General features: G+C 38.6%; 1 protein-coding gene across 2 annotated transcripts; it reads right to left on the bottom strand.

The window, feature by feature from the left end:
• Positions 1–233: 233 nt before the first annotated feature.
• si:dkey-202l22.3 (7 transmembrane receptor domain-containing protein) lies at positions 234–19,338 on the bottom strand. 2 transcript variants are annotated; one of them, XM_025898561.1, is made up of 5 exons: positions 18,829–19,338; positions 4,111–4,589; positions 3,438–3,835; positions 2,590–2,635; positions 234–2,495 (listed from the first exon to the last, which is right to left on the bottom strand). In XM_025898561.1, the coding sequence occupies exons 2-5, from the start codon at positions 4,571–4,573 to the stop codon at positions 2,395–2,397; spliced, it is 1,008 nt and encodes a 335-aa protein (XP_025754346.1). In that variant the 5' UTR covers positions 4,574–4,589; positions 18,829–19,338; the 3' UTR covers positions 234–2,394. The 2 variants fall into 2 exon arrangements, with proteins under 2 accessions (XP_025754346.1, XP_003450891.1); XM_003450843.5 differs by having other exon boundaries at positions 234–2,635; positions 18,829–19,329.
• Between the last annotated feature and the right edge of the window lie 5,848 nt (positions 19,339–25,186).

Genomic DNA, 25,186 nt, shown 5'->3' with positions numbered 1-25,186 from the left:
GTTTCGCTTAATACGCCTTATAATCCGGTGTGCCTTATGGTCTGAAAAATATGGTCAAATGTGTGTGTCTTCTTAAACACAAATTAATATTACTGTCAGTTCTAATGTATTGATTCTATGAACAAACAAACATCATCCAATGAGCCTTACCATAGATCACTTCACCGCATTTCAGGCTGTTATTTTATAATGTGCAACATGTTGAAGTACATAGTTGTGAGAAATGGCACAGAAATGTTCAAGTTTTTTAATTCAACAATAGCCAAAAACAACAACCTAAACATGGAATTTTTGAAATTGGCTTAAATATATAAGACCTGGTTTTCCACCCATTACTCTGCTTGCACATGCATGGTTTTTCAGTAAATGAAATTAACATACAAAGCCACAGTTCAGTGTCTTTTTTTCTTCATTGACTTAGTCACAGATAAATAAAGTGGAAATGTTAGCCGCTTTTGTACACTCATAGCTTACCAGCATAATTTACAGTTTACAAGAGAATACTTGAAATGACTCATACTAGTCACACTTTCACACTGATACGTCATGAAGGTATCTTTATGGTTGTCAAGGGTATATTTTTTAATATTTTTTTGTTGTGGAACACTCATTCAAATAATAGATTTTTAGTGGGGAAACCGAGGTCCACATCTGATAAAGTACTGTCATATCATCTATATAACCAAAGTTTACATTGACAATGACGTAAATACATTCAGATAAGGAACATTGGTGCCATCAACAGACAGAGTGGGGGTGGGATCTGCAAGTGCCTATTATGTGTGGCGGTAGGGCATTTGGCGGAAAGAGATGAAATTCAGTTAAAAAAATACAAACAAGCAAACAAACAAACAAAATCACTTTTAAAGAACACAACAATAACTCTTTTAAACCCTTTCAGAAAAAGCATCAGGACAAAAATCCAATTGAGGAGAGGCGAATGTAGTCTCAAGGTTTACTTAGAGAGAAAAGCCAGAGCAACCAAGCTGCCAAGCAACAGACAGCAAAGTAATTTGATTGTTAAAAGGTGACAGTTGGCATCAGCGAGCATTGGCTGGGGAGCTGTGGCTCATTAGTTTGCACTAAAGGTACACTGGATATGTTTGAGCAAATGGTGTTTGCTATTTCTGAATGGGCTGATTAGATTTGTTGATGGACATTTTACCCTGCACTCTTATCCATTTATTGCATTTGATGCACTCTATCTATCTATCTATCTATCTATCTATCTATCTATCTATCTGACAGATCTACATAGACAGAAATTAGCAGCAATGAACATTTTAGCTTTCTAATTAACTGAATGAACCAAATTAATTCTGCTTACATGCAATTTAGAGCACATTAGCATGTCCTCTGGTGAGTCTTCATACCCAGCCTGTGAAAGCATTAATCATACTTGATGGTAAGTCAATGTGAACGGCATCAGCAGAGTAATGCTTTACAGTTATTGTTTTTGTTCGTGCTTTAATTATGTAATAATTAATTATTGTGCCAGTCTCTTTTGTCAGGTAGAGCCAGAGCACTTAACATTTAACTATGAGCACTCACTCAAGTAAATCCTTTATTAATTTGGTATTGATAAGATATAATTGAAGATGATTTCCAATACTGCTCCAAGGTGTCATATACAGTAAGATGCATTTTTATCATTATTGCACATACTGAGGAAAATGAAGAAACTGCATACAGCATGTATGCACAAACACAAATATATATTTATTACACATAAACACACTTAGACTGTACCACCTAATTACGTTTAATAAACCTAAAAATAGCCAGTAATTTGTTATTCAATAATATATGTAAATAATTGAATGACATTTTTGAAAGGCGGACATTCAGTGCTGTGGACAACATAAAACCATCGCATGTCTTTTCCTGATCCACGTCTGGTTTGAGGAGTTCACTGTACGGTCAGCTCCCTGAAGTCAAGTGTTTAATGTTTAAGCAAACCGGTCCCTGTAACCAGTGTTAACACCCATGATCTCAGCCTCAAGCATAAGTCTGCTACAGCTGAACACTGTTTATACCCCCGCTGGCCTTTTCAAAGCTGCAGCGTCTGCCTAGCCTCTGCAGCACTGCCATCTAAGCACAACACAGGGATCCCAGTGGACTCTTCACTGGTCTTCTTTCTTCTTTACCATCATTGGATTTTTTTTTGTAAGCAGTGTTTTTTCTTTGTTTTTTTTTAGCACTGCCTTTGGGGACGCTACAAGAAAGGACTAAATGCCATGACGTCACAAAATGCTGGTAAAGCATGGAGAAAATGGTTTAAATAAATGTTGAACAGCTGCATTGTATTCTCCTGGATGTCTCAGACATTAACGCTCATGCTGGGGTGCAGGTGCTAGCTTGCGGATAAGAATGGGCTCTGCATATCAAGAGCTGCTACAGTTGCATTGTGGGTTCAACTCCTGGATCTCTCCACCATCCTCCTCTGGCGGTTGTGGCAAGGACAGAGATAACCTTTGAGGTGCATTCGCACCTTGCTGTGCAGTGAGGCATAAATGAAAGGATTGTAACATGCAGAACTCATAGCCACTAAGTGGCAACATACTTGTAAGACATTTATGTAGCGCTTGCCCATAATATGGAAGTCTGGGTCCAAATCCAGCAACAGGTTCAGCACCTACAAAACACAATGGATATAGTTGTTATTGCATCGAATCAGTGCTGACTTCTTAAACTATTAGGAACATTTTTGAAAAGTCTGACCAAGCTGCTCCTCCTTTTCTGCCTAGAAAATCACAAATTAGGAGGCAGCTTTAACTGTGGTAATGGATTTCAGAAATGTGAAATTTGCCAGTGTAATTAGATTTGGTTGAACGCTAATACTAAATCATCCCACGTCACAAGTTAAGTTTCAGTGTTTAGCTGCAGAATTTGCAACATGCCAACTGCAATTTATAAAACCGGATCATTTCACTTTTGACTCATTTGGACACATTTCACTAGCCATGACAAATACCCTTCTCCTAAGTCATGAAGGAGTCTCGCAGGAGCCACAAATTTATCTGCAATTTGCATGCAACACTGACTTTAGAAATGCGACTCTACCAACACTTATGATCTGCATTTAAGCAGTGCATGCAAAGGCTCGGAGTCTTTGCAGCCATATCGCTGTGTCAACTTTTCCTTCCAGTTCAATAATGTGACAATGAAATCCTAATCTGTTAGCCTTTTACATGGCTCATTGTGGACATAATGTTGGTTTTGTGGACACAAATATCTGATGCTGGGTTTCCATAGTTAATGATGCATAAAATTGAATCATCCTAATAGTAGTTAAACCTGCAGTTTTGCATCATTTTGCTGCTATTGAGGTGAATTTCAAACAGATACATATAGAAAAATTGAACTTTCTTTGTCTAATGCCTATAGATAAGGATTAACAGAGTAATGGCTGGAATTCATCATTATCTTAGAATCACCTGGAGAGGCAGCCAACACAGGGCAAAGGCCAGCACTGAGGCCACCAGCAGAGAGAAAGTCTTCTTCCTCCTTTGGCTCCAGCGCTGCTGACTGTTTGATGGCTCCCCAGGCACTGAATAGCGCTTCAAACTGATAGTAATGGCACAGTAGGATACGCTAACTGACAGCAGTGGGATCATATACGAGGTTATTAAAATGAAGCAAGAGTAGAGAAGCCGCAGATTGCCACTATTTGGCCAGAATTCTTCACACACTACCAGGTCAATGCCCGTGGGCCGCAGGTCCAGGTAGTCTGTGTAGTAAGATGGAGGTGCGGCCAGGGCCAACGATAAAAGCCAGACACCCAGAGTCACTGCACCGCAACCCCACACAGAAATCCTCCTCCGTACTGGATGAGCTGAGACAAGGAAAAAATACAGATATAGTATATATTAGGGAAAAACACTAAGGATGTTATTTCATACCTAAATAAAGTGGCCATGTATAGAAGTGTGTAAAAATTAGAGATGTCTCTAATTATTTTAGCTCAGTCATCTCAGTATCAAGAGACTAAATCTGAGTGGTGAATTTGCATTTTGCATTACAGAAAATACATTTTGGAATTATAGTAAGATTAACTTAAACGTAGAGTAAATGACTGCTAATCAGTACTGGTAATGTCAAGTTCCTTACCTACAACAATATAGCGGTCCACAGCAATAGCAGTGAGTGAAAGCACCGATGCAAAGACTGTGGCACACTGCAGCAAGGGAACCAAATGGCAGAAAGGTCTTCCAAAAGCCCAGCCGTGGCTGTCGAAGGCGTAAGACACTGTCAGCGGAACACAAGTCAAACACATCAACAGGTCACCTGCTGCTAAGTTACCGATGAAAAAGTTGGTGGCATTGTGGAGTTTCTTGTCAGCCAGGATGCAAGCCAAAAGGAAGGAATTTCCAACAACAGCTACTACCACAACAAGGCAGTACAAAGGCAGGAAGAGAGGCTTGTATCGCTGAAGGAGCTCTATGCCTATGAACATGTCCAAGGGGTCGCTGTGGTTGAGTCCTTGGTCTTTGTTTCCTTCTATTCTTGCTCGTGGCGTTTCATGACTCGTGTTCCCAGTCATACTGAAATCCTTATCCGTGAAGACATCCATGTCTATGCAGGCCAGCCTGAAAAAAGACACCATCAACAGTTATTCAATAAATACTGCATGAAAAATCAGCCATTGATTTTTGCAGTCTTCAGGGATTCAGTAGACTGACAACATAATAACGCTGAAGTGACAGAATTCAATTATAATGGGTAAAAATTCATTAACCTAAATAACTCTATGTTTGCAGCAAATGTTTTATAGGAACAATTTCTCCAGTGGCAAAGTGTGTGTAATATAAACAGTGTTCATAGAGAGTTTTTTTCAATGCAGGTTTTCAGTGTTGCTAGCTGCATTTGTAAAATGCAATTTCCCATTCTGATAATGGCACATTAACTAAAAGTGACACATCTAGCTTTATCTAATAAATTATGATTGGAAAGTTGACTAAAACCATAACAAACATTGGCTCCTTTATAACTTTACTGTACAACCACAGCTCAGTTGTATCACTCTTTTCTTTGAGTCTATTGAGGCTGAAAAAAAGGCACCAGGACTTCTTTACGTTTGTGAAGATGTTTCACTTCTCATCCAAGAGGTTTCTTCAGTTCTAAAAACAAATCGTGGAGAATCCCACGTAACCCTGAACACAGAATGTAGATATCTGTGTACTCTGCATGTTAATAAGCTAGATGACCTTGTTGCATACTGAATCTTTAATGTGAATGAGGTATGTCTTCAGCTTCTCATTTCACCACATTGACTAATATGTTGTTTTGATCCAAAAGTCACCTGTTAGTGATGGATCTTGATCTAACGTGTACTCCTGTATATTATCTCTTAGCTCTAAGTGCCATGAAGGTGCTTATCTGTGACAGCAGTTAAAAATGGTGGATCTGATTCACCTTAGCAAATATGTCATCAGACTCATAGTTCATGATCTTCATGCCAGTGCAGAGATTTGATTTATTTTGTGCATGACTCAGGATACTAAAAACTCACCTGCATAATTCTTCTGAAACTGTTATAGGAAGAAATGAATAATGTCTAAGTTACTTTCTTGTGTATGAAGTTTGAGAATAAATGGCTTCTTTTGAGAAATGATTTAAAAAACTTACTGAGTTATCCAGTGAGCCATCTAAGGTGATGGACTTTTTTTTCCACGCCCCAGTGCCATGTAATGTATCACGCGCTAGAATATTATACACCTGCCTTTGCCTTCGGATAACTGACAACTCCCAGTTCTAGGCACCGCAAGCCCAAGCGCAGTCATTAGAAGCCGATTATCCACAGACACAAACTTTATTTTGCATGAATTTTAAGTCTTAGGTAAGTCCTTAATCTGTGATTGTTATGCATAGATGAGTGGTAATATGAGTGTGTTTTTAATCTATTAACAATTTACTACACAACAGGGTGCACGGACATGCCCAGACATCTCTGGGCTGATTTCAGGAATATGTCACTGAAGGTATGATCATGATTCAGGGTAATAATAACATATATAATACTGTGCTTAACAGTCTTTTCACCTTGGGATTCTGTGTATGTGTGTATGCGTACATGGCAAATCTTAATCTTGGAGATAATTACTGGAGTGAATGCTAGCAAAAGGGCAAGTGTTTTTTTTATGTCTGCCAGTTTACTCAACACAGGAGTGTCACATCCTTGCTAACAAATTGTAGACCCACCTTGCCTTGGGGCTGGCATTTTCCTAAGAATGATGAAGAAAAAAATGTGAATTTTAATTATTTTAAAATGTACAGTACTGTGCTTTGCTTCTAAGCAAAATATAAAGAAAAATATTTTTTTTAAAGTGGTCTTGAGCAGTTGATTTCCAGGATTTCTGAAGGTCTTTCAGGAATTTATTTTTTGTTTTTTTGTTTTTTTTCCATTGGCTACTGTTTCTCTCAGTCCAGTTCTTGTACTTGTTCATTCATAGAGGAATGTTTTTTGTGTGTGATAAGCCATTTAACACTTTGAATCACATCTTTGAATGATTCAAACATTACGTAAAAAAGGCCTGACTAAGCGAGTGAACTAGTGTTGTGTCTACACATAATGAAAACTGAGCAAAGAGCCAATTTTTAATTATATCTTTACGCTCTTTGCTACTGCTAAAACACAATTTGTTTCAGTTTCTTTTTGTTTCTTTGATTTTAGAAATAATAACACAGTTTGACACATGTAAAAGAATATTATTGCGCAAACAAGGAGACTGCCAAAGAGCTATTAACTGAAAGCTGAAGGACAAAAAAGAAAACAAGGTGGCAGGCCTAAACACTATCTACAGCAAATGAACAGTACATGAAATTTATTTCATGAAGAAATAGGAAAAATCCATCAAAGAATCTAACACAGGACTTGAGACATGTGTCTAGCCTTTAAATTGATCCATCTACTGTTCACTAAAGCCTCATCAGAAATGGTCTCAGAGCACCTGTGGCTTATTAGAAGCCATTTCTGAAGAAGGGAAACAGGGAGGAAAGGCTGAAGTATACCAAAATAAACAGGAATTAGACTGAAAATCAGTGGTAACAGGTCTTATAGGTTGAATACAAATTTGAAATTATTGGTTCAGATTGTTGTTGGTATGCAGGGAGGAGGTCAGGAGAGCTCAACAGTGAGTGTCTACAGCCATCTGTAAAGCATGGTGGAGGCTTTGTCATGGTTTGTGACTGCATTTCAGTCAGTGGTGTTGAGGATCTTGTCAAAATGAAAGGGATTAAATTAAATGTGGGATTAAATGTGGAAAAGTAAATCAGATTTTGATCCACCATGCAATAACATTTGGAAAGCTAGCTTCATTGTTCAGCATGAAAATTATCCCAAATGCTTTTGAAAATGATCCAGGTATGCTTTACTGCCAGTACCATAAAAGCATACCTGGACCGAAAAACACTCAGTGGAACACTATTAGTCATAGATTAGCCTCCCCTGAGACCTCAACATTTTTGAAGCTGTGTGGGATCAGGTTGACAGAAAACACAACAAAATGTAACCAACATCCAACGAAGAGCTTTGGATGCCCTTCAAGAAGCTTGGAGACTACTTAAATAAATTAGAAGAAGCCTGAATTTGATTATCGGCATTTTGTTTTTATTTTGTCTCTGTCTATTTTGTCTCTGTCAACACTATTTCAGAATACGACTTTCTCCACAACCTGCAGATCACACTCTCACGCAGTACCAGGCTGGAATAGCTGCTCCTCATCATCGTGTGGCCTTTTAGCTTTGGCAGTTAATAAAATAGCAAACTGCTGCCACAGCTCAGACTAAACCACTGCCTGCACTTGAAATGATTTTCAGATGTCTGTGAATCGTTTCTGTTAATGTCAGCTTCTCTTTCTTTTGAAATCAAAATTGCGACCTTTATCCACAGTATTCACTATATTTATACTGACTGTCAAATGGATTTCCTTTAAACCAAAAGATTTTTTTTGTTACATTTTTGTTTTTTCTCCCTCAAATTATACCAGATGCAGCTGAAGCACACATTAATAGAAGAAAAAAAATCAATAGATAATTCACATCACCCAATATACTGAACTTTAAGAATTCAGAATAGGCAACTTGCTACTTTCAGAAGTTGCAGCTTCCCGTGAGCACATGGACAACCTAAAAATATTATTTATTGGTGCCTGTAAATATATTTTGGGCTCAATCAACTGGTTTAATACACTGTGAGGACGGTCAGATTTCTAAGTGAGAATAGATATGGAAAATAATGCTGAAAACCTTTTAAAGATGAAATACTGAATGTCCTAGAAGCATATATAGTCTGTGATTTTCTCCTTAGCATATTGCCAGTCTTGATATAACTTAATACAGTGAATTCACAAGTTGTGTCATTTTTTTCAGACTAATGTCCTCAGTGGCAGAGTGAACTGTCATTTCTGGACAGGCTTGTATTACAGCATGTCTTATCAGTTACGTTGCTTTTTCTCTAAAAGACTATCAGACTGCACTGAATGAGACTCAACGCTTCCTCCAGAACTTTAACTTTTGACATTTGACTGTCTTGTTTCTGTCATTCGAGTAAGAAGTAAAGTACTGATTTAAATTGATTTGAAAAGATACCTTAGGACAGCAGAAAGATGAGTATAGCATGTCTTGTACTGATTAAACTTTAGCTGTGGAAACGAGTCTGATGTGCTATTCGAATTGGCATTTTCAGTAAGCATTTGTAAAGGCTTTGTGTTGGCTGCGTCCTTGGCTATCATGGAAACGTAGTCATGCGTTACCAATGAGAATTTACAATATAATGCTGACATTTGACTTTTTTCTTGAACTAATCAGTTTTTAAAAATACAAATATACTTAATCATCAAAGGGATATCAATCTCTCCAGTTAGGAATTCTGACTACATTTCACCTGCTGTGATGAATTAAATGTGAGAATCGGTGCACAGGAGGGTAAGAAGAAGATAATGCCCCAAAACACATAGATTTTTGCAGGTGGTGGCCACAGATCATTGCTCTCTCTTCATCCTTCTCTGGTTTTGTTTTTTTCTTGTTAGTATGCATTGAACTAAAGGTAGCATAAGATGGTACTGCAGCCCATTCTGATTGCACATTTTGCCCAGTTGCCCAAGAACGGCACATCCTTACATGCTGTAACACAAACATTTTCTTTGTCAGCCAGGTCACTCTCAAGCCTGGCAGGAAAAAACCATGAGATAAGGCTTTACACAAGAAGAGCTGGAAGGGATTGTACATGGGGACTGAGTCAGCAGTGGAACAATAGCTCTTTCTTTGTACAGTGAGGAAGAGAGCAAAGATTGTCAGAGCCCTACAAAATGACCTCCAGTGGGTTGCTCTTGTGGATGTTTTTTTTTTTTTAACCAAAATCAGACTCTGTTAGGGTGGCATTAAGGCCCATCATCCTTTAGTGTGATAGTCTAGCACCATGCAGTCTGAATGGCTTTTGCCAGAGAACACCAGAACTGGCACCTCTTCCACTGGCGCCCCACAGATATGAGCAGGTCCCCACTGAACATAGCTATAAAAGAATCTGGAGACACCGTGACAAACCTTACACCACATGTGTGGCACCTGTAAAGTGTGTTTTCTTTTATGCCCAAATATCTGCCAATGTGCTTTTTCATACAAAGCTTTATTTATTTATTTATTATTCCACTTACACATTATTTCAGTTGCCGTGAGGGGCCAGAATAAGCTGTCAACGACACATTACTGCCAATTTTGAAGAAGAAGCAAGTGAAGCAGACAGCGCAAGGTGTGGGCGTTTAAGAGAGTCTGTGCAGCTTTACCAGCAGCGCACATGACAACAAATGACTAATGTGTGCATGGACAAATAAGTAGTGTAACTTCCTCATCCATGTGGTTGATCTGTGTCAGAAAGTCCTGTGTGCATGTCAGAGTGCCCAGTCTGCTTTGAAAGTATATTAAAGACTTAGTTCAAAGCCAGGACCTCCAGTCCATCACGACAAGCTTGTCAAATGATGATGTCAGCGCTGAGATGAGGGTGGAGCTGCAGAATGAGAGTAGTAGTGCTAGATTACTGTTGCTTTGTACAATGAAAGTGAGAGGGTTCTAAAGAGTAAAGCCAGATACAAAAACCTATTTACAGAGCAGGTTTGAAATTATGGCACAGAGTAAAAAGAAAGTAATTTTCTAATGAACCCTGTTTAGCAAACTAACTAAAGAAAACTGGGTATTTACAAAAAAGAGGAAGGTAATATTGCAGTCAGGGAGTTTACAGATCCCTGCTGCAAATGATCCAGTGTGAGAGAAAATCCAAAGAAAACTAAGGTGCTTTTAAGGAGGTCTGTCAGCAGGATCAAAGTGATCATATTTGGTGGTGATGTACACTAGGTAAAAAGGTGCAGAGTAGGATACAGAAGCCGCCGGGTAGCTGAAAGAGCTTATGAATGAGGGACATGTCATGACCTCCAAAAAAAAAGCAAAAAAGTCCTAAAATGACCCAAAACCAAAGCTTAGCTCACCCAGTGCTCATGTAAGTCCCCACAAAATGAGAGAAGGAATATTAAAAAATCCCCAGTGACAAAACAAAGGGAACGATTGTATAAATCATACAAGCCTTACACGAAACACAAGTTGTACAGTTGAAAATGCCTTGTTTTTAATGAAGAGTTGCTGGATATGAAAGCTGCCAGTGAATGAGAAATCCCCTCATCAGTGGGTATCAAGATCCAAAGGCTAAAATAACAGGGCCTGATGAGATTCCAGTTCCAGTAATAGTTAGTATGTACACAGTACAAAGACGAGTAATAGTGTCAATGAGGAGATAATGAGTGAAAGAGAAAAATGACTTGTGATTTTGAAGGCCTTAGCCAAAGAGCAAGTGGACAATGCTACGGCAAATTCTCCCATTTGTAACATTGAATGACCAAGATTTACAAAATCAATTATATTTGTTATTCAGTGTGAAAAAAAGAGACTAAGACCATGAATTTGACAGCAGGGCAATTACAGAGGTCAACAAAGGAGGCTATTTTCCCATGAACTTGTATAGGACCGGAACTCCTTTTGCCATTACAGCTATTGCCATCTGGTATTTCTAGCACTCAAATGGGCCGTTACAGACAGTTTAGAGGCAGTGATAATAACCCTGTCACTTATGTGTTGACCGGTTGACCGAGCTGTGTGATTTTAACAGAACTCTGATATTCTGTACAGATGCAGACTTCCTGTCCTGTAAACCTGTGAATATGGGCTGTGCGTGTAAAGAACAGTGCTCCCCTGAAGTATAAGGTGCCATACTTAGTGCAGTTTAGACTCAAAAGCAGTGTGAAGTGGACTTGATGTCAGCTATTACAGCTATTAGCCTACACATTCAGGAGATAACGGCACAAAGCGAGCCACATATAAAAATAACACAGACTGAGTTCTTGCAAGTGCAGTTTCAGGACCCTGCCATATCCCATGTCCTCCACCTGAAGAAGTCTGGGTGGAAATCATACAGCGGTTTATAATGGATATGTTCTCCTTTTTTTTCTTTGACTTTTGGCTTTTCTGCTAAAAAAAGGACTAGACGGTGAAGAATTTGAGAACCAGCTATTTGAGCAGTTGCAGAAAGATTAAAGCATTGCATATTAACACACAACTTCTTATCACTCAGAGTGGAACGCAACAGAAAGATTTAATTGGATCTTGCTATCAATGCCGTGGACTTTGTATAAGGAAAAAAGGGAAATTGCAGTGGCTATGTAAACAAAGTTGTACACACCCATAACTGCACAACCAGTGAAGCGCCTGAGTACTTTCCTTTTTATTTGCTTTATGATACAAATCACCATCTGCCAGTTGATCTTATTTTTTGCGATTAATGATGCAGAAGAGTGTAACTCTCAACTGCAATATCCTCAAAAGTGGCAACAACAAATGAAAGCAGATTATGACATCGCATCCAAAAATATCCAAAGGTCTACAGCAAGAGTAAAACTTTCACACTATGATCAAAGGAGCCAGAGTACAGTACTTTCACCTTTTGACATGGTCCTCATGTCAGAGTATTGTGGGCTTGGCAAAAGGCACTTGTACTGGGAAGATCTAATATATATTGTGATCTTGCGAATGGGAGAAAATGTGCAGTAAAGGCTTAACATAGTAGAGAGAGAATCTGAGTCCTCCATTGCAACATGAGCTTTTGAGGAGCAATTACAGAGTACTGGGAGAGAAAATCCTATGTTGAGCAAAAGAAAGCACATTATGCCAAATTAAATTAAATACCAGAGGACCCAGTGAGCTCAGATGAAATGAAGCATTACTAAGCAGAGGATCAGAGGTTTGGTGTCTTCACCACTAGCCTGGGTATCAATATGTTATGCCAACAGTAACTCCTGAAATTCAGGAAACAGCACACCAGCCTGAGTAAACTGGACATCCAGTAGGTAACGCAAACTGTAGCTGTGCTAGGTGAACAGGAAACAGAACTGCCTGACACACGGTGAGTCATGTTCTTAGGAGACATTAACATATGAAACATAAGGCCTGCCTATTCATCGTGTGTTAGGGCTTCACACCAACCCACTATATGTGAACTCACTGGTAACAGCATATGGGCAATATAATGTGCCCAGGCCACCTCCCCCACACATGTTTGAAATACATTTGGTTTATCCTACTATGTCCTTGTAGGATACTCCAAAGAGGCTGTTTAACAAATGAATGTTGGTTTATATTGTCATTGATCATTGTTGTAAATACAGATGGAGTAACTTGGACTGTGAACTGAAATTATTCCCAGTGATTTTAATGTCCTCAAGAACAGATTGCAGACAAGTTACACAGTAATAGTAGTGAACTGTAATTATAAAAACCTCTCTTGTAACGTAGAATAGTTTACTTGTTTGAAAGCTTGGCCATTATGGCCATTAGTGTCTGATGTCACTATTATGCCACATATTTTTATATTTTCTGCACTTACTGTAGGTTGTATAGTCAATACTGCATTCTGTTTATATTTCATGCATTCACAGTAAGGTTTGGGTTTATTTTGACCCTCATAATATGTGTCTACAACAAATTTTGAACTACAGCTCAACTTAGAATGTATAAATAACTTATCTGATATTAATAAATTGAGGACTTATCATTACTCAATGACGTGCTACTTTGATGTGATTACCTCACATCAAAGTAGCTGGAAACATCCTGAGACCTGACATGACATGAAGCAAGATGACCAGACGAACCAGCCCTGAACAGAGGGAGACAGAGGACTTAAATACACAGAAAGGTAATGAGGGAAGTGGAAACACCTGGGGAAACACAGCTGACATAAATGAACCTGACTCCACAGGGGAAGTGAAACTAAACACACTGAACATGGAAACACAAGACTTTCAAAATAAAACAGGAACACATGAGCTTGACACAGGAGTGGAGGAAAGGCGTAGACCTAGACATGATAAGACAAGCCTGACAACATGGAACACGCAGACATGAAACACAAGACAGACTGGGGAGATACGAAACACAAGAAGAGACACATGAGATAACGGAGGCACAAGCATAACTAAAAGTTAAACACAGAAGACGGGAAAAGACTCATAAACAAGGAAACACAGATGAAACATAAACTAGATTAAAACTCAACAAATCCCTAATTAAAAATAACACATGAACATTATAACAATATATGATAAGAAATCAAAAATACAAAATAAACTCATAATTCTGGATCATGGACCCAGCGAGTCTACTTAGCAATTGAATTAAACTGAATTGAACTGAAGAGGAAATAATCCAAATGCATGGCTGATGAAGAGTCTGTGCCCAGTGATGCTCTACTGACAGCTTGCCTGTTTTGTGTGGTCTACTCGGTAAAGTAATAAAATTAATTTCTTCTACTTCTGTAATGCTGTCATGATCTGAGTGGTATATCACATGCAGCCTAATCTAGGTTTGAGAGTGGGTCAATGATCATATGGGGTAGGATGTCCTTGGGGAATAGCCTAGATGTAGGAAGTGTTAGTCTCCGGTAACCTCAAACCCGCTGTCAGAACATGTGCTGGCAATGTGGGCCCCGGCAGGACATTAGCTGGCCTTTTGTGGCCAGAGCGTGTAGGCTGTCCCTGGATGATGAAGCCATTGATGCCATTGACTGTCCCTCATGTTGCATAACCCTGAATCCAACTCAGAACCTGTGAGATGTATCAGTGCATTCATACAACATCTGTTCTTTATGGGGGCCGCAAACCTCACCGAGCCACATTATGAAGCAAATTACTTCATTGATTTCATTCCCAGTGATTTCCATTTTTAGCTTTTTGGGGTGATTTTGAATCTTGCCCTCAAAAGGTTGATGATTTTGTATTTCCAGTGACATCATATTGCTCTCAATAAATTACATAGTCTTTATTAGTAAAGATTTTCAACTTGACTATTTATTTCTTTAAAATGTGACGTACGAGTTCCCTTAATTTTTTTGAGCAGTTCATGACTTGTAATAGACTAGTCTTCATCTACCCAGAGTTTAGTATCCCTAACAAAAACAACATGCCCAGTTCCAACTTAATTGTTTGCTGTGGTTACTGAGTGCAAAGTGTTCCAGGAGACCATGCACACCAGGCAGGACAGGGCTTTCACAGAGGAACAAAAACAAAGCATCAGCCTCCTTCAGTGTTTTGTACGGGGAAACACATTACCATTCAGAACACTAACCCAAATATTTATGTGTCATACATTTTATTTGTTTTCCAGGAAGGTGCCTGGATAAACTTAAGGTTTTCCCTGAACAAGATGGAAGTTAAAACATCTGGTAGCTGATTGAAATTCTACTCAGTACTCTATGAATAAGGCATTTTTCAGTCTTTTATTGTTACTGTAGTCTGCGGCAACTGTATTTAAACATTATAAATGGGGGTAAAACATTTTGCATTTAGGATAATTTTATTTATTGCAACTTTCCTAACTCTGTGTTCACACATAATGTAATGCAAATTTGTGAGGCATGTTATGGACTTGCACTTAAAGAACACTTAAGTCTTGCTGACCACTCACAGCGAGATGAGTGAGTGAGAAAGTGAATGGAGCAATACAATCAGGAGCGGCTTAAAAATAGAATTCACTTCATCCACCGAAAGACATTAATCTCAAGTTCAGTGGCAGCCCATTCAATAGTTTTGGAGAGACTTCCTTAACCTGATGGTAACAGAAAAAGCAAATATATCAAATCCTGATTCTTGCAGTGCAGTTTGTGCAGCTGAATGGGTTGATGCTTTTGAAAATGATGTTCTGTAGTCTGCATGCTGTAGCCTCTCCAGTCAATAGGTGTCAGATCAATTCAACATGGGCAGAAGATTATAAGCTGACATGTGTGACCTTTCCAGAGCATGTATTACTTGTACCAGCTTTAAAAATTTTGCAAAGATTCTTATTTCTGCAGCGCACACACACCCATAAGTAAAAGATTCACCATCACAGCCAAAAGAAATCACAATTTATGAGTCACTTTTTGCCACTGATATTAAATCCTGTCTGACAATTTTTCAAAGGGTCATGATCCCAGTCAGGCTGAAATTAAGCCCATGGCGAAGCTGCTGTAGAATGCTAAGATCCTCAAGATGGAGTCTGCCTCTTAGGCTTTTGTATGAAGAATAAAGAACACAATAAAATATCAGTATTTTAATTAAGTCCGAGCTCTGAAAGGTGGGAGCACAGCTGAGCTATCTGTCCCTTCGCACCGAGAACAAATGATTCAGACTGTTGATACAATCTTTAGCAGAAAGATCCACTCTAGTGAATCAGTCAGCTCACTCAGCATGTTTGACAATTTTCCATGTTTAATTCAGAACCTGTTAGTACCATCACTTGCTTAGCAGCATTCACCACTTTTGAGCTGGCTAGACTCGCTGGCAGACCGCTCTGTGCTACATTTTCTAATTTGTTCTGCACGTGCCAATAATCAACAGCAGGAATATGTTTTCTGATCCCATCTGGCCTCACTCTATCTACCTTATCTGACAGCTTGAAAGAAATCTACCCTTGCCTAGTAACACTGTTGCCATGGCCTTTGTGGAAGCCATCCAGACCCTGCAGCTAATTTGTGAAGCGTGATGGGAATTGAGAACCCTCAAAATGCAAAACAGGAAGAACAACTCCTTTAGACTCTCTCGCACCCCAGTTTGTTTGCTCTCTTGTCCTTATTTTTCTTTACGTTGACTTTTCTGTGGCCTCTCTGACTCTACTGACATTTCCTAACTCGACACTTGTATTTCTGTCATTCTGAGGCTGCTGAGGCATCCTGAGAGAAAAAGAGGCAGAGGTTGGACAAATATGAGACACAAATGAGGTCAAGGTTGAGTCTATGAAATTCTGATGAGGTAGCTTAATGGTGTCCCTCATTATTTGAATTGAGAATGTAGGAGGCTTGCTCCTGGACTACATTATTGCCTGCTGATGATTCCAGTGCAGACACCTCAATGACTGCTGGACAAACAACTTTGGATGACATATTTGTGCCTCTACACACAACATGTTCTGTGTGAACTGGTGCTGTTGCAAAAGTCTAAGCTAGATCCTATCTTAAAATGTCTTAAAGCCAGTAACAGTGGAATTTCAAACAGCAGCATTACTGTCTTTCCTGGTCTGCAGGGCTAATGATTGACTCCTAAATGTTTATGGCTTTCTGACCCTTTAATTAAGAGAGGTCAGAGCCTGCCTAATAGTATTGGCTCTGTCTAGGAACAACTTAAGACATGTCCACACACACATATAACATTCAGTGATTGCAAGGGGGAGAAGAATCAACACTTGTACCTAATGGTAAGATGAATTTGAACTAAAAGACGTAAACAATTCTTTCCAGTTAAGAAGATCTTTTTAGAAGAGAGCATTTAGAGCATGTTATAGCTGACAGAAAAGATACTATCTGGCTATTCTATTGCTACATTCATGCAAGGACTTTTGGCAGTTTTATTTCACAACTATGTGGTCTTGTTTGTGATCATAGTGTGTGTGTGTGTGTGTGTGTGTGTGTGAGAGAGAGAGAGACCAAAAAGATATAGTAGTGTTCAGCTCAGCATTTTTTATTTTTCCAAAATCCACACATTTTGAAATTCTGTATCCAGACTCATATTGGCTATTTCCACATTCACGCAAGAAGAGTTTTAGTTCCTGATTTTGTGGTCTTGTTTGCGATCGTGTGTGTGTGCGTGCGAAAGCGTGTTTTTTTGACAACTAAAAAATGTAGTACTGTTCAGCATTTGGCTCTGTAATTGTAGCCGTGTGCACCAACCACTCTGCATCTCTATTCAATTAGAGATGCACAGAGATGCAAAGTGCTGCAGATGCCATGGAGTACCAGATTTTTTTTCTCAACGATTCCCAGATTGTGAATTTCTGTGCCTACACTCATGTTTAGAGAACGCCAGTGCTGATGATGAATTTTATTTCATCTAATTTTTATTATTTATTTAGTTTTTTTGTTGCAAAAAAATTAATTCCTCTGTTTTGCTCTGGATACATACAAGCATTATGCAAACTTGAATGAATACAATTTCAGTCGTGTGAGCTGGATCCCCAAAACAAGCAACACAAAAATGAAGTCAAATCACTGAAAAATAAGCTAGTGCATTCAGTACATTTTTTACTTCATTTCCTATGACGATGACACTTGCTACACAGAAATCAGCATCTATTGGCAGATGCTGATGTTTGGTAAGTAGGCGCATCCCTAATTTAATACCTTCATTTTTTACTTTGATTGACCATAAATAACAGTGTATATCTTGTATTTTATGGTTAAAGATATACACAAACCTGTTTTTTGTGTGTTTTTTCCAGAAAGTTTGTAATTGTATTTCTGCAAGTTATCCTCATCCTAAATTTGTCATGCCCAAGAGAAATGAGTTTGCAAAATGACTCCGTAGCAGTTCAGAATTATAGTTGGCTCGAAATCTTCATTGATGTTTTCCCCAAATACATTCATTTGAGACCCTGGACTGTGTCTGTGTGTTTTTCTGTTATGTGGATAATTTCTATCTTTGTTTTGTATAATTTCCCTTGATGTAAAATCAATAAGTAAATAACGTCATAAGTAAGTAAATTCATAGAAATGTCATCAAAACTCCCGTATTTTATGAAATGGAAACATTTCTAGTTTGCACCTGAACACCCTTGAATGATTGCTAAATAGAGCACGGACACGCTGTTCTAACATATGTATGCAGTCAGAAGTATGAAACACACCAAGTACCCCCACAGCCTGCAAAAATAGTGCACAATGAAAAATATCACCAGATTATACAATAATGATTCAGATTTTATGGCTGGCTTTCAGGACTAATAAGCACTGATGCGCCTTGTCACAGACGCCTTCCCTCTATGCCTCGCAATTTGCCTCATTCTCCCCTATAAACACTGATTGCCAGACTTCTTTCAAACCTGACCAATGGTCTTAACTGCCAGTCATCCTAAAGAGACCAACTTTAATGACAGCGTTATTAAGTGACTACGTTAGTACAGCATTTGAGCCCCTTTTCACAGAGAGTTCCATTTACTTTGTCCAATATGTTCCCTCTGTGAAGACTGCTTCATGAAGATATTTATAAAATATATATGCTGATAAAATATAAAAAATTTTTAAATGACAGCAAACAACACTTAGAAGTTCTGATTTTTAGCAAATAAGACTAAGACACCTTATATTTATCCACACTCCTTAATTATAAACAATCAAAAATCAAATAAATCTAACAGAAAAAAAAAATCTGTAAACATTAATAGAAAAACATTAACTGTTTTTGTGCGTTTCTTTACTTGTGTGAATCTGTATTTGTAAATGTCAGTGCATGCAACAAGAGAGTGGATAGAGATAAAGCATCTTACCTGTGCAAATTGGAGGCACTTAGAAAATCCCTGTGTGGTATCTCTTCACTTGAGCAAATTAGGTTATTTTCTAGCTATCACTGCTACCCTTTTTTTTCGCTTCACGTCTTTTCTTTCTTGCCACAGGTCTTAAATCTCTAGAAACAAATGTCGTATTGCAAGCTACACAGAAGCCCACACTGGTATGAAGAGTCAGGCAGAGAGATGGTGTTTCTCACTCAGTCTGAGCGAGAGTGACAGAAAGAGGGGGAGAGAAAAAGGGACCTACATAACCTATCTCCCTCAAATCCTCAGAAAAAGTGCCCCCTCCCACGTATTCTCCTTTATTGTGTCTGCCTCCACACTCACTTCGCATGTGCACACTTTGCACGCACAAATGGATCCCTTGCAACATGCTATGAAGACGTGTGTAGCAAGCTTTTATTTAGCCTCCGGGGTGAGGACAACCTATTCTTTCTGCTTTATGTGCTCTATAAAAGCCTTGATTGCTTACAGAAACTCCGACACTTAAAAAGGAACAAGAAAGAAAATTAGCACCAGTGTGAAAAAAAAGGGGGGGGGGAAACATATTTACTGTTTTGTCTTCAGGGAGATGAAGAAGACTCGGTGTCCAGTTATTGCATCAACAACAACAAAAAAGCCGCAATTCTATGTATTCAGTATAACCAGACAAGCAACTGAGTTTGATGTAAACTCACATACACTTGATGCTTCTGCACAGTTTATCAAAGTATCATAACTTCATCCATTTATTGTTTTTTATGCCAAATTGACCCTAAACAAAATTTAAAGAGTATTAATGCTTTTAAAGTCACGTGCTGTCACTCAATTACCAATTCATCTTGCTTTTGCCTTTTGTGATGCAATCCCACTGCAGAGAACTACCTGCTGACACATCGACATAAAAAGCATCAAGTAATCATTTGCTGCCTTTTCTCTTCCTTCATTTCCCGCTCTCTCTCACTCTTACTCCCGCTCACTCTATATTTCTCTTTTAAAAGCAGCTCTTTATCACTATTGTTGGGTGTGTGATGAGGATCTAACACTTGAGTTCTGACCATTTCTCACTACATCAATTGAGGGCATCAATTCAATACAAGATGGGGCACTCAGTAGAACAAACTATTCTGACAAACCTATTGAGAGGTCTCACTATAAAAGAAAAAAAATAGCAGAGTAAAAAGAGTCAGATAAGGGAAAGCCGTAGATATGGATTGCTATATTTCAGAGGGACTTTATGCAACAGGTCTTTTTGAAGGTGTTGGTAAGAAATCCTTGCTTGATCGGTTCGAGCCACAGCTCTGAAAGCTTGCAAAGAAACAGAAAGGGGAAAAATAAACACAGAGCGTCACAAAGGATAAATGCAAGTTTGGCTGATAAAATGCCAAACATTTAGTTCTTAAAAAGTTTGACAGTTTTGGTTTGCCAGCTCCTAAATGTAACGTCTTTCATACGTGGTCATGCATGGCTTTATAAAATGCCGCTCTGGTTTCTTAGACAGACTAAGTAATTATAGATGCTTCTGTTCTCCACTGATATATGAATAAGCTTTCAGCATTCAGGCTCTGAGAACATAAGCACACATTTATTTAACCTTGCTATCAGTGTGTCCCAGCCGTCTGTGTAATTGAAAGATTGCCTGTGTGTGAAATTACTTTGTTGTAGAGCCATATTGATGTGTCAAGGATTGTATTCACATGTAAAATTCATTGTGTGCATACAGTAAACTTTATATATATATAACAAGTTTAGCGTTAGGACATGTGGATTTGTCTAATTATAATAATGTCTTTGCTTCCCAGCTCTGTGAAAAAAGAGGCAACGTTGTTAATTTTAAATGTTGTTAATTGATTTGTTCAAAGTTATTCAGTCACTTTGCCGTAAATGAAGCAGATGAAAATGGTTGAGCATGTGATGTGTCACCTGCCTATAGTCCAATGTCAGGTGGCTTATGTGCCAGTCTAGTCCAACCTTGAATTGGCTGAGAGGTTAAGAAAATGAATGGATGAATGATATTAATACAACAATTCACACATCAGTAAAACAAGTGTCATGTATTTCCTCAAGCACGGCCACTATCTTTATTCCTTCAGCAGAGATTCAGGAGGTTTATTCACAATGAAGTCGTCCTTGTGTGAGCACTGAGTGATGCCTGCCCTTTTGCACTTCCCTACAAAAAGGTCAAGTATGTGATGTTGGCTGCCTGATGAATGCGTTGACTCAGCATGCCTGCGCAGTGGTCAGGAAGAAAGAAAATGGAAGTGCAATTACAGTAGGAAAGCAATAATCATTATTTTTCTTTTATGGCTCAAAATGGTTTCATTTTGGAAGTTAACTACACAAAAATGGCAAAAGAAAATACTTAAATCATTATCCCAATATGAATGTAGTTGAAGAATCAGTATACTTAACACCAGTTAAGATATTGCTGAATCGATCACATATTAACAAGATTTAACCTTGCAATAGCAAGTAGGGGAAAGTAGAAAAAGTGTAAGTGTGAAAATGTACATCTAAACTTTCTTAAATACAAGCTCTAATATAATCCCAGGAATAAGAATGCATCTGTTAATGTTACATCTGTAGCCAGTGACACCGGAACAGTTTTGAACTTCTCAAAGTAAATACTTCTTTTCAGTAGGAACTGCAGAGGAACTCTGAGATTATTTAGGAGAAAGAAAGCACAGAAAACACAACAACAAAACAAAATAGCATTATTTTGGTTAACCTAATGGATAAAAAAAATACAAAAGTGAAAGGACAACAACAGCGAAGAAAAAAAAGACTTAAAAGCACTCAAATATAAAACTGAACATTTTTCCTGCACTTTGCAGAAACAAAGAGGACATATTTCTTGCCTGTGATTGGACAGGCTGATGTCACTTCCCTTTTTTTTTTTCATTTGTGTATCATATAAGCTAATTATGAGAGGATGGAAGAAATGAGTGTGCTAACCACCACACCATTCTGCCTTATTTTCAACATAAGACACTAAAAAACTTTCTCTTTATCAAAAGTTTAAGAGAAAGTCAGCCAAGTATTGTGCATGTGCGTCTATGGCATTGTGTCATGAGACAGGAAGTGGTCGTTCACCACTGAGAACTTTCCAAAACTTGTTGTTTTTGTTGTTGTTGTTTTTTTTGTTCTTGTGGTGCAACAATTTCTTTTGGGTGTTATGTTTCTTTGGATTGCTGCTGTGTTTTGTGAAGTACTTTGGTGGTTTTCTTGTAGTTGTTGAGTTTGTGTTTCATCTGATGGGTTTATGTTTAGCACTCTGGGGCCGCCATGACCCCTCATGACAAAGTGTACTACAGGGAGACACTAAAACCCAAATTGTCCCCAACAGGAAGTGTGTGTGCCTCGCATGACAACTTGGTTGGTAATGGTGTGTCTGTGTGAAATGTGTGTACGTGTGTGTGCTGAAAGAGAAAGACATTGTGAAGCTCTTTGTGGAAGTTTAAAAAGTGCTGTTGAAGTGCAGTGTGTTAGTCTGGGCTTCAGGCAATTATTTAAATAAAGCCACTTGAGAACATTGATGGTGAAATCACTTTTCGATGAAACTTCTTTCTCAAACATTTGAAACGTGACAGCGGTCCCCAACTATAAAAAGCTGCTGTTTTACATAATTTGTAGGTGTATTTTTATACAAAATATCATGATCTTGGAAAAATTGTTGAAACGTGAGAAACGCATACGTAAAGCAGCATTTCATAGAAAAATGAGAGCCCTGGTCAAGAGATAAATGCTGATTTTCACATTTGCAGCTACATTTCAAAACAAGGTTATTTCATGTGAATGCTTTTGATTTTGATTGCCGCTGAACTACGATGTTTCGAGGGTGTAGCAGTGAAGCATGCCTGCCATGCTAAATGTCACGGACAGTCTAATTTCGATTCAGTTCCCCTTGAGGACACGTTTTGTAACAAGCAGTCATGGCAGATAAAATTGTCTTTCACGACCTGTCTCGGTTCTCACCTCTGTATGTCTGTAGTCACACTCCACTGAGGAAGCACTAAAGACATGCATCAGGGAAGGAGATTTTAACACATAACTCTTGTGGTTTGTTAGACCTAACCAAATTTTGTCTTAAAACAAGTCAATGCTGGAGGCTTGGGACAGAATGAGCAGTGACCTGCCAGGACAAATTAGAATATCATAGTTGGACTGTGTTTGAGAACTATTGTGGTTTGAAATGCACTCTTATCTGGAATGGCAGTAGCTGGATGGGAGCTCTCATTTACAAGGACACAAAGTTAATGCCTTATCACACTGGCCATTTTTGACTGAAGCTGGAACTGCCTTGTAGTGCCTTATTGCTTTGTAAGTGCAACAAGCTGGCCATCATTATTGCATTTAAAATAATGTGAGACTGCAGATATTTTAATTGTGCTTTGACCTTCAGAACATATCGCTATTAGAAATGCACAAATTTTGGATGCTTTGTAAATATTATTTTAAATGTATCTACTAGGAAACGGAACCTTTTGTTCAAATTGTCATGGTTCTGAGTCATTTTGACCCAGTGTTTCTTTCAGTTTTTGTGTTTTGGTGTCATTTTATATTATTATGGTTTATGTTTTAGGTTCATTAGCAGTCTTTAGGTTAGTCTGTCTTGAATTTCTGTGTGTGTCCTTGTGTCATTTTCCCTTTTCTGTTCCCATGTTCCCTTCCTTGTACCATGTTTATCCATGTTTCCCCAGCCTGTCATGTCTCTCTCATGCTCCCTCTCTTGTCTGCCTTTCTTCCACTCCCGTGTCAAGTGCATGTATCAGCTTTGCGTTCCATCATTTCCTGTTTTATTGTGAAAGTCTTACATTCCATGTTCAGTGTGTTTAGTTCTGTTTCCACTGTCTCATCGTGTCTAATTTGTCCCAGCTGTGTTGCCTGTGTACTTCCTGTTCCCTCATCATTCCTTGTGTATTTAAGGCCTCTGTTTCCCTCTGTCCAGTGTCGCGATCTCCCTCATGGCTGTGTGTTTAGTTTCCTGTAATCTCCAGTTTAGTTTGTATTTTCTCTGTTCCATCAATAAGGCTGAGTTTGAATTTATTTTTGCCTGTGAATCTGCGTTTAGGTCCTATCCTGCTTGCTTTACATGGCTATCCATGACAGAAATACACACATTCGGTATACTGCTACAATGCTTTGTGTAATGGCGGTGACAATCTTTCAGGCCACATTTGTTTTCATTTATTTTCAGTTTGGTGTAAAAAAATCAGCTGGCTGCTACTTTTGTCATTGCTATTCTCAGGCTGGTAGACACTGTTCTGTCATCAGTTAGTCTGTTCACTTCCACTTGCCTGACTAAAAAGGTTAAAACCTGTGTGTCACAGGCAGTTTGTGGTCACAATTGTCAGACAGCTATTTGCGACAGAGTCAAGGGTGAAAATCTGTCACCCCTGTCAACACCGTGAGAGGCCTCATATCGATGCCACTTCTTAACCTATTTGAGGTGTCAGTGTGACAAGATAACTCAGAGTTCCACCTCGAAGCTTTTGCAAGTGTTAACAAGAGCAACAGTATCGTTTACAAGCCTTAGATTATGCACCTTGCTACTAGCTATTATACTTTAAAAGCACAAGTATATAACACAAATGACTAAACAGGTAGTTTGTAAGAATTTAGTGAAACAGCATTACACAACCTAATTTCTTTAATAAAAATAAATTAATACAAATAAATTGCAGCTAGGAAAATAAGATGGGTTGCTTTGTGCTCCTTAGTGTATGCTCAGTTTTCCCTCCATTATCTCTGGATGTTTGTGTGTACCTCCCTTTTCCTGTTTATGTGTGTATGTGGAAACAGGGATTTAAAATGGCTAAAGCAAGCTTCCACTAAGACTTTTCAGCACTGTTTGGGTGATATAAGATATATATCTGTAAGCCACAGTGAGGTCTGCTTTCTCTCTCTTCAAACTCACCCTCGCTGCAGACCTGTATTGCTGAAATATATTTGGAGAAAAAAAAGCTACACACAAAACTCTTTATCCCCCTCCTTTACCAAATTATTTGCAATTCTCTCGGGCTTGTTACCATTTACTATATGTGCCTAATTATTTATGTGTCTGATTTAGATTCTCCTTTATTACCTGTTCTATTGTCTCAGCCTCCCCAGATGTTATCCCTTTATCCATTTGGATCATGCTAGATAAGGCACATCTAGGGGAAATTTTAAATCCTGGTTTTGTTTAGTTTCGTCTGAGTTTGACAAGACACCAAACAGAAGGCTTAATCGATCTGGCAGGTAGAACAGAAAAAAAAAGTTCTCCTCATGCTGGGCTACAAATTTGCTGCGTTTGGCATGCAGCTGAGTGTAAAGCTTTGTTTTCTCCATCTGGCTGCAAGGCAGATCAGACCATACT

Source organism: Oreochromis niloticus, linkage group LG14 (genome assembly GCF_001858045.2).
Source record: "Oreochromis niloticus isolate F11D_XX linkage group LG14, O_niloticus_UMD_NMBU, whole genome shotgun sequence".
In the NCBI taxonomy this organism is placed as follows: domain Eukaryota; kingdom Metazoa; phylum Chordata; class Actinopteri; order Cichliformes; family Cichlidae; genus Oreochromis; species Oreochromis niloticus.
This window is presented reverse-complemented; position numbering and strand designations above follow the sequence as displayed.

Excerpts from the sequence above, each read along its gene's own strand:
- si:dkey-202l22.3 (XM_003450843.5), bottom strand. The coding sequence starts at position 4,573 with ATGGATGTCTTCACGGATAAGGATTTCAGTATGACTGGGAACACGAGT. Across the intron at positions 3,836-4,110 it reads GGACCGCTATATTGTTGTAG|CTCATCCAGTACGGAGGAGG; the intron begins GTAAGGAACTTG and ends TCCTTGTCTCAG. Across the intron at positions 2,636-3,437 it reads TGTGTTGGCTGCCTCTCCAG|GTGCTGAACCTGTTGCTGGA; the intron begins GTGATTCTAAGA and ends TGTGTTTTGTAG.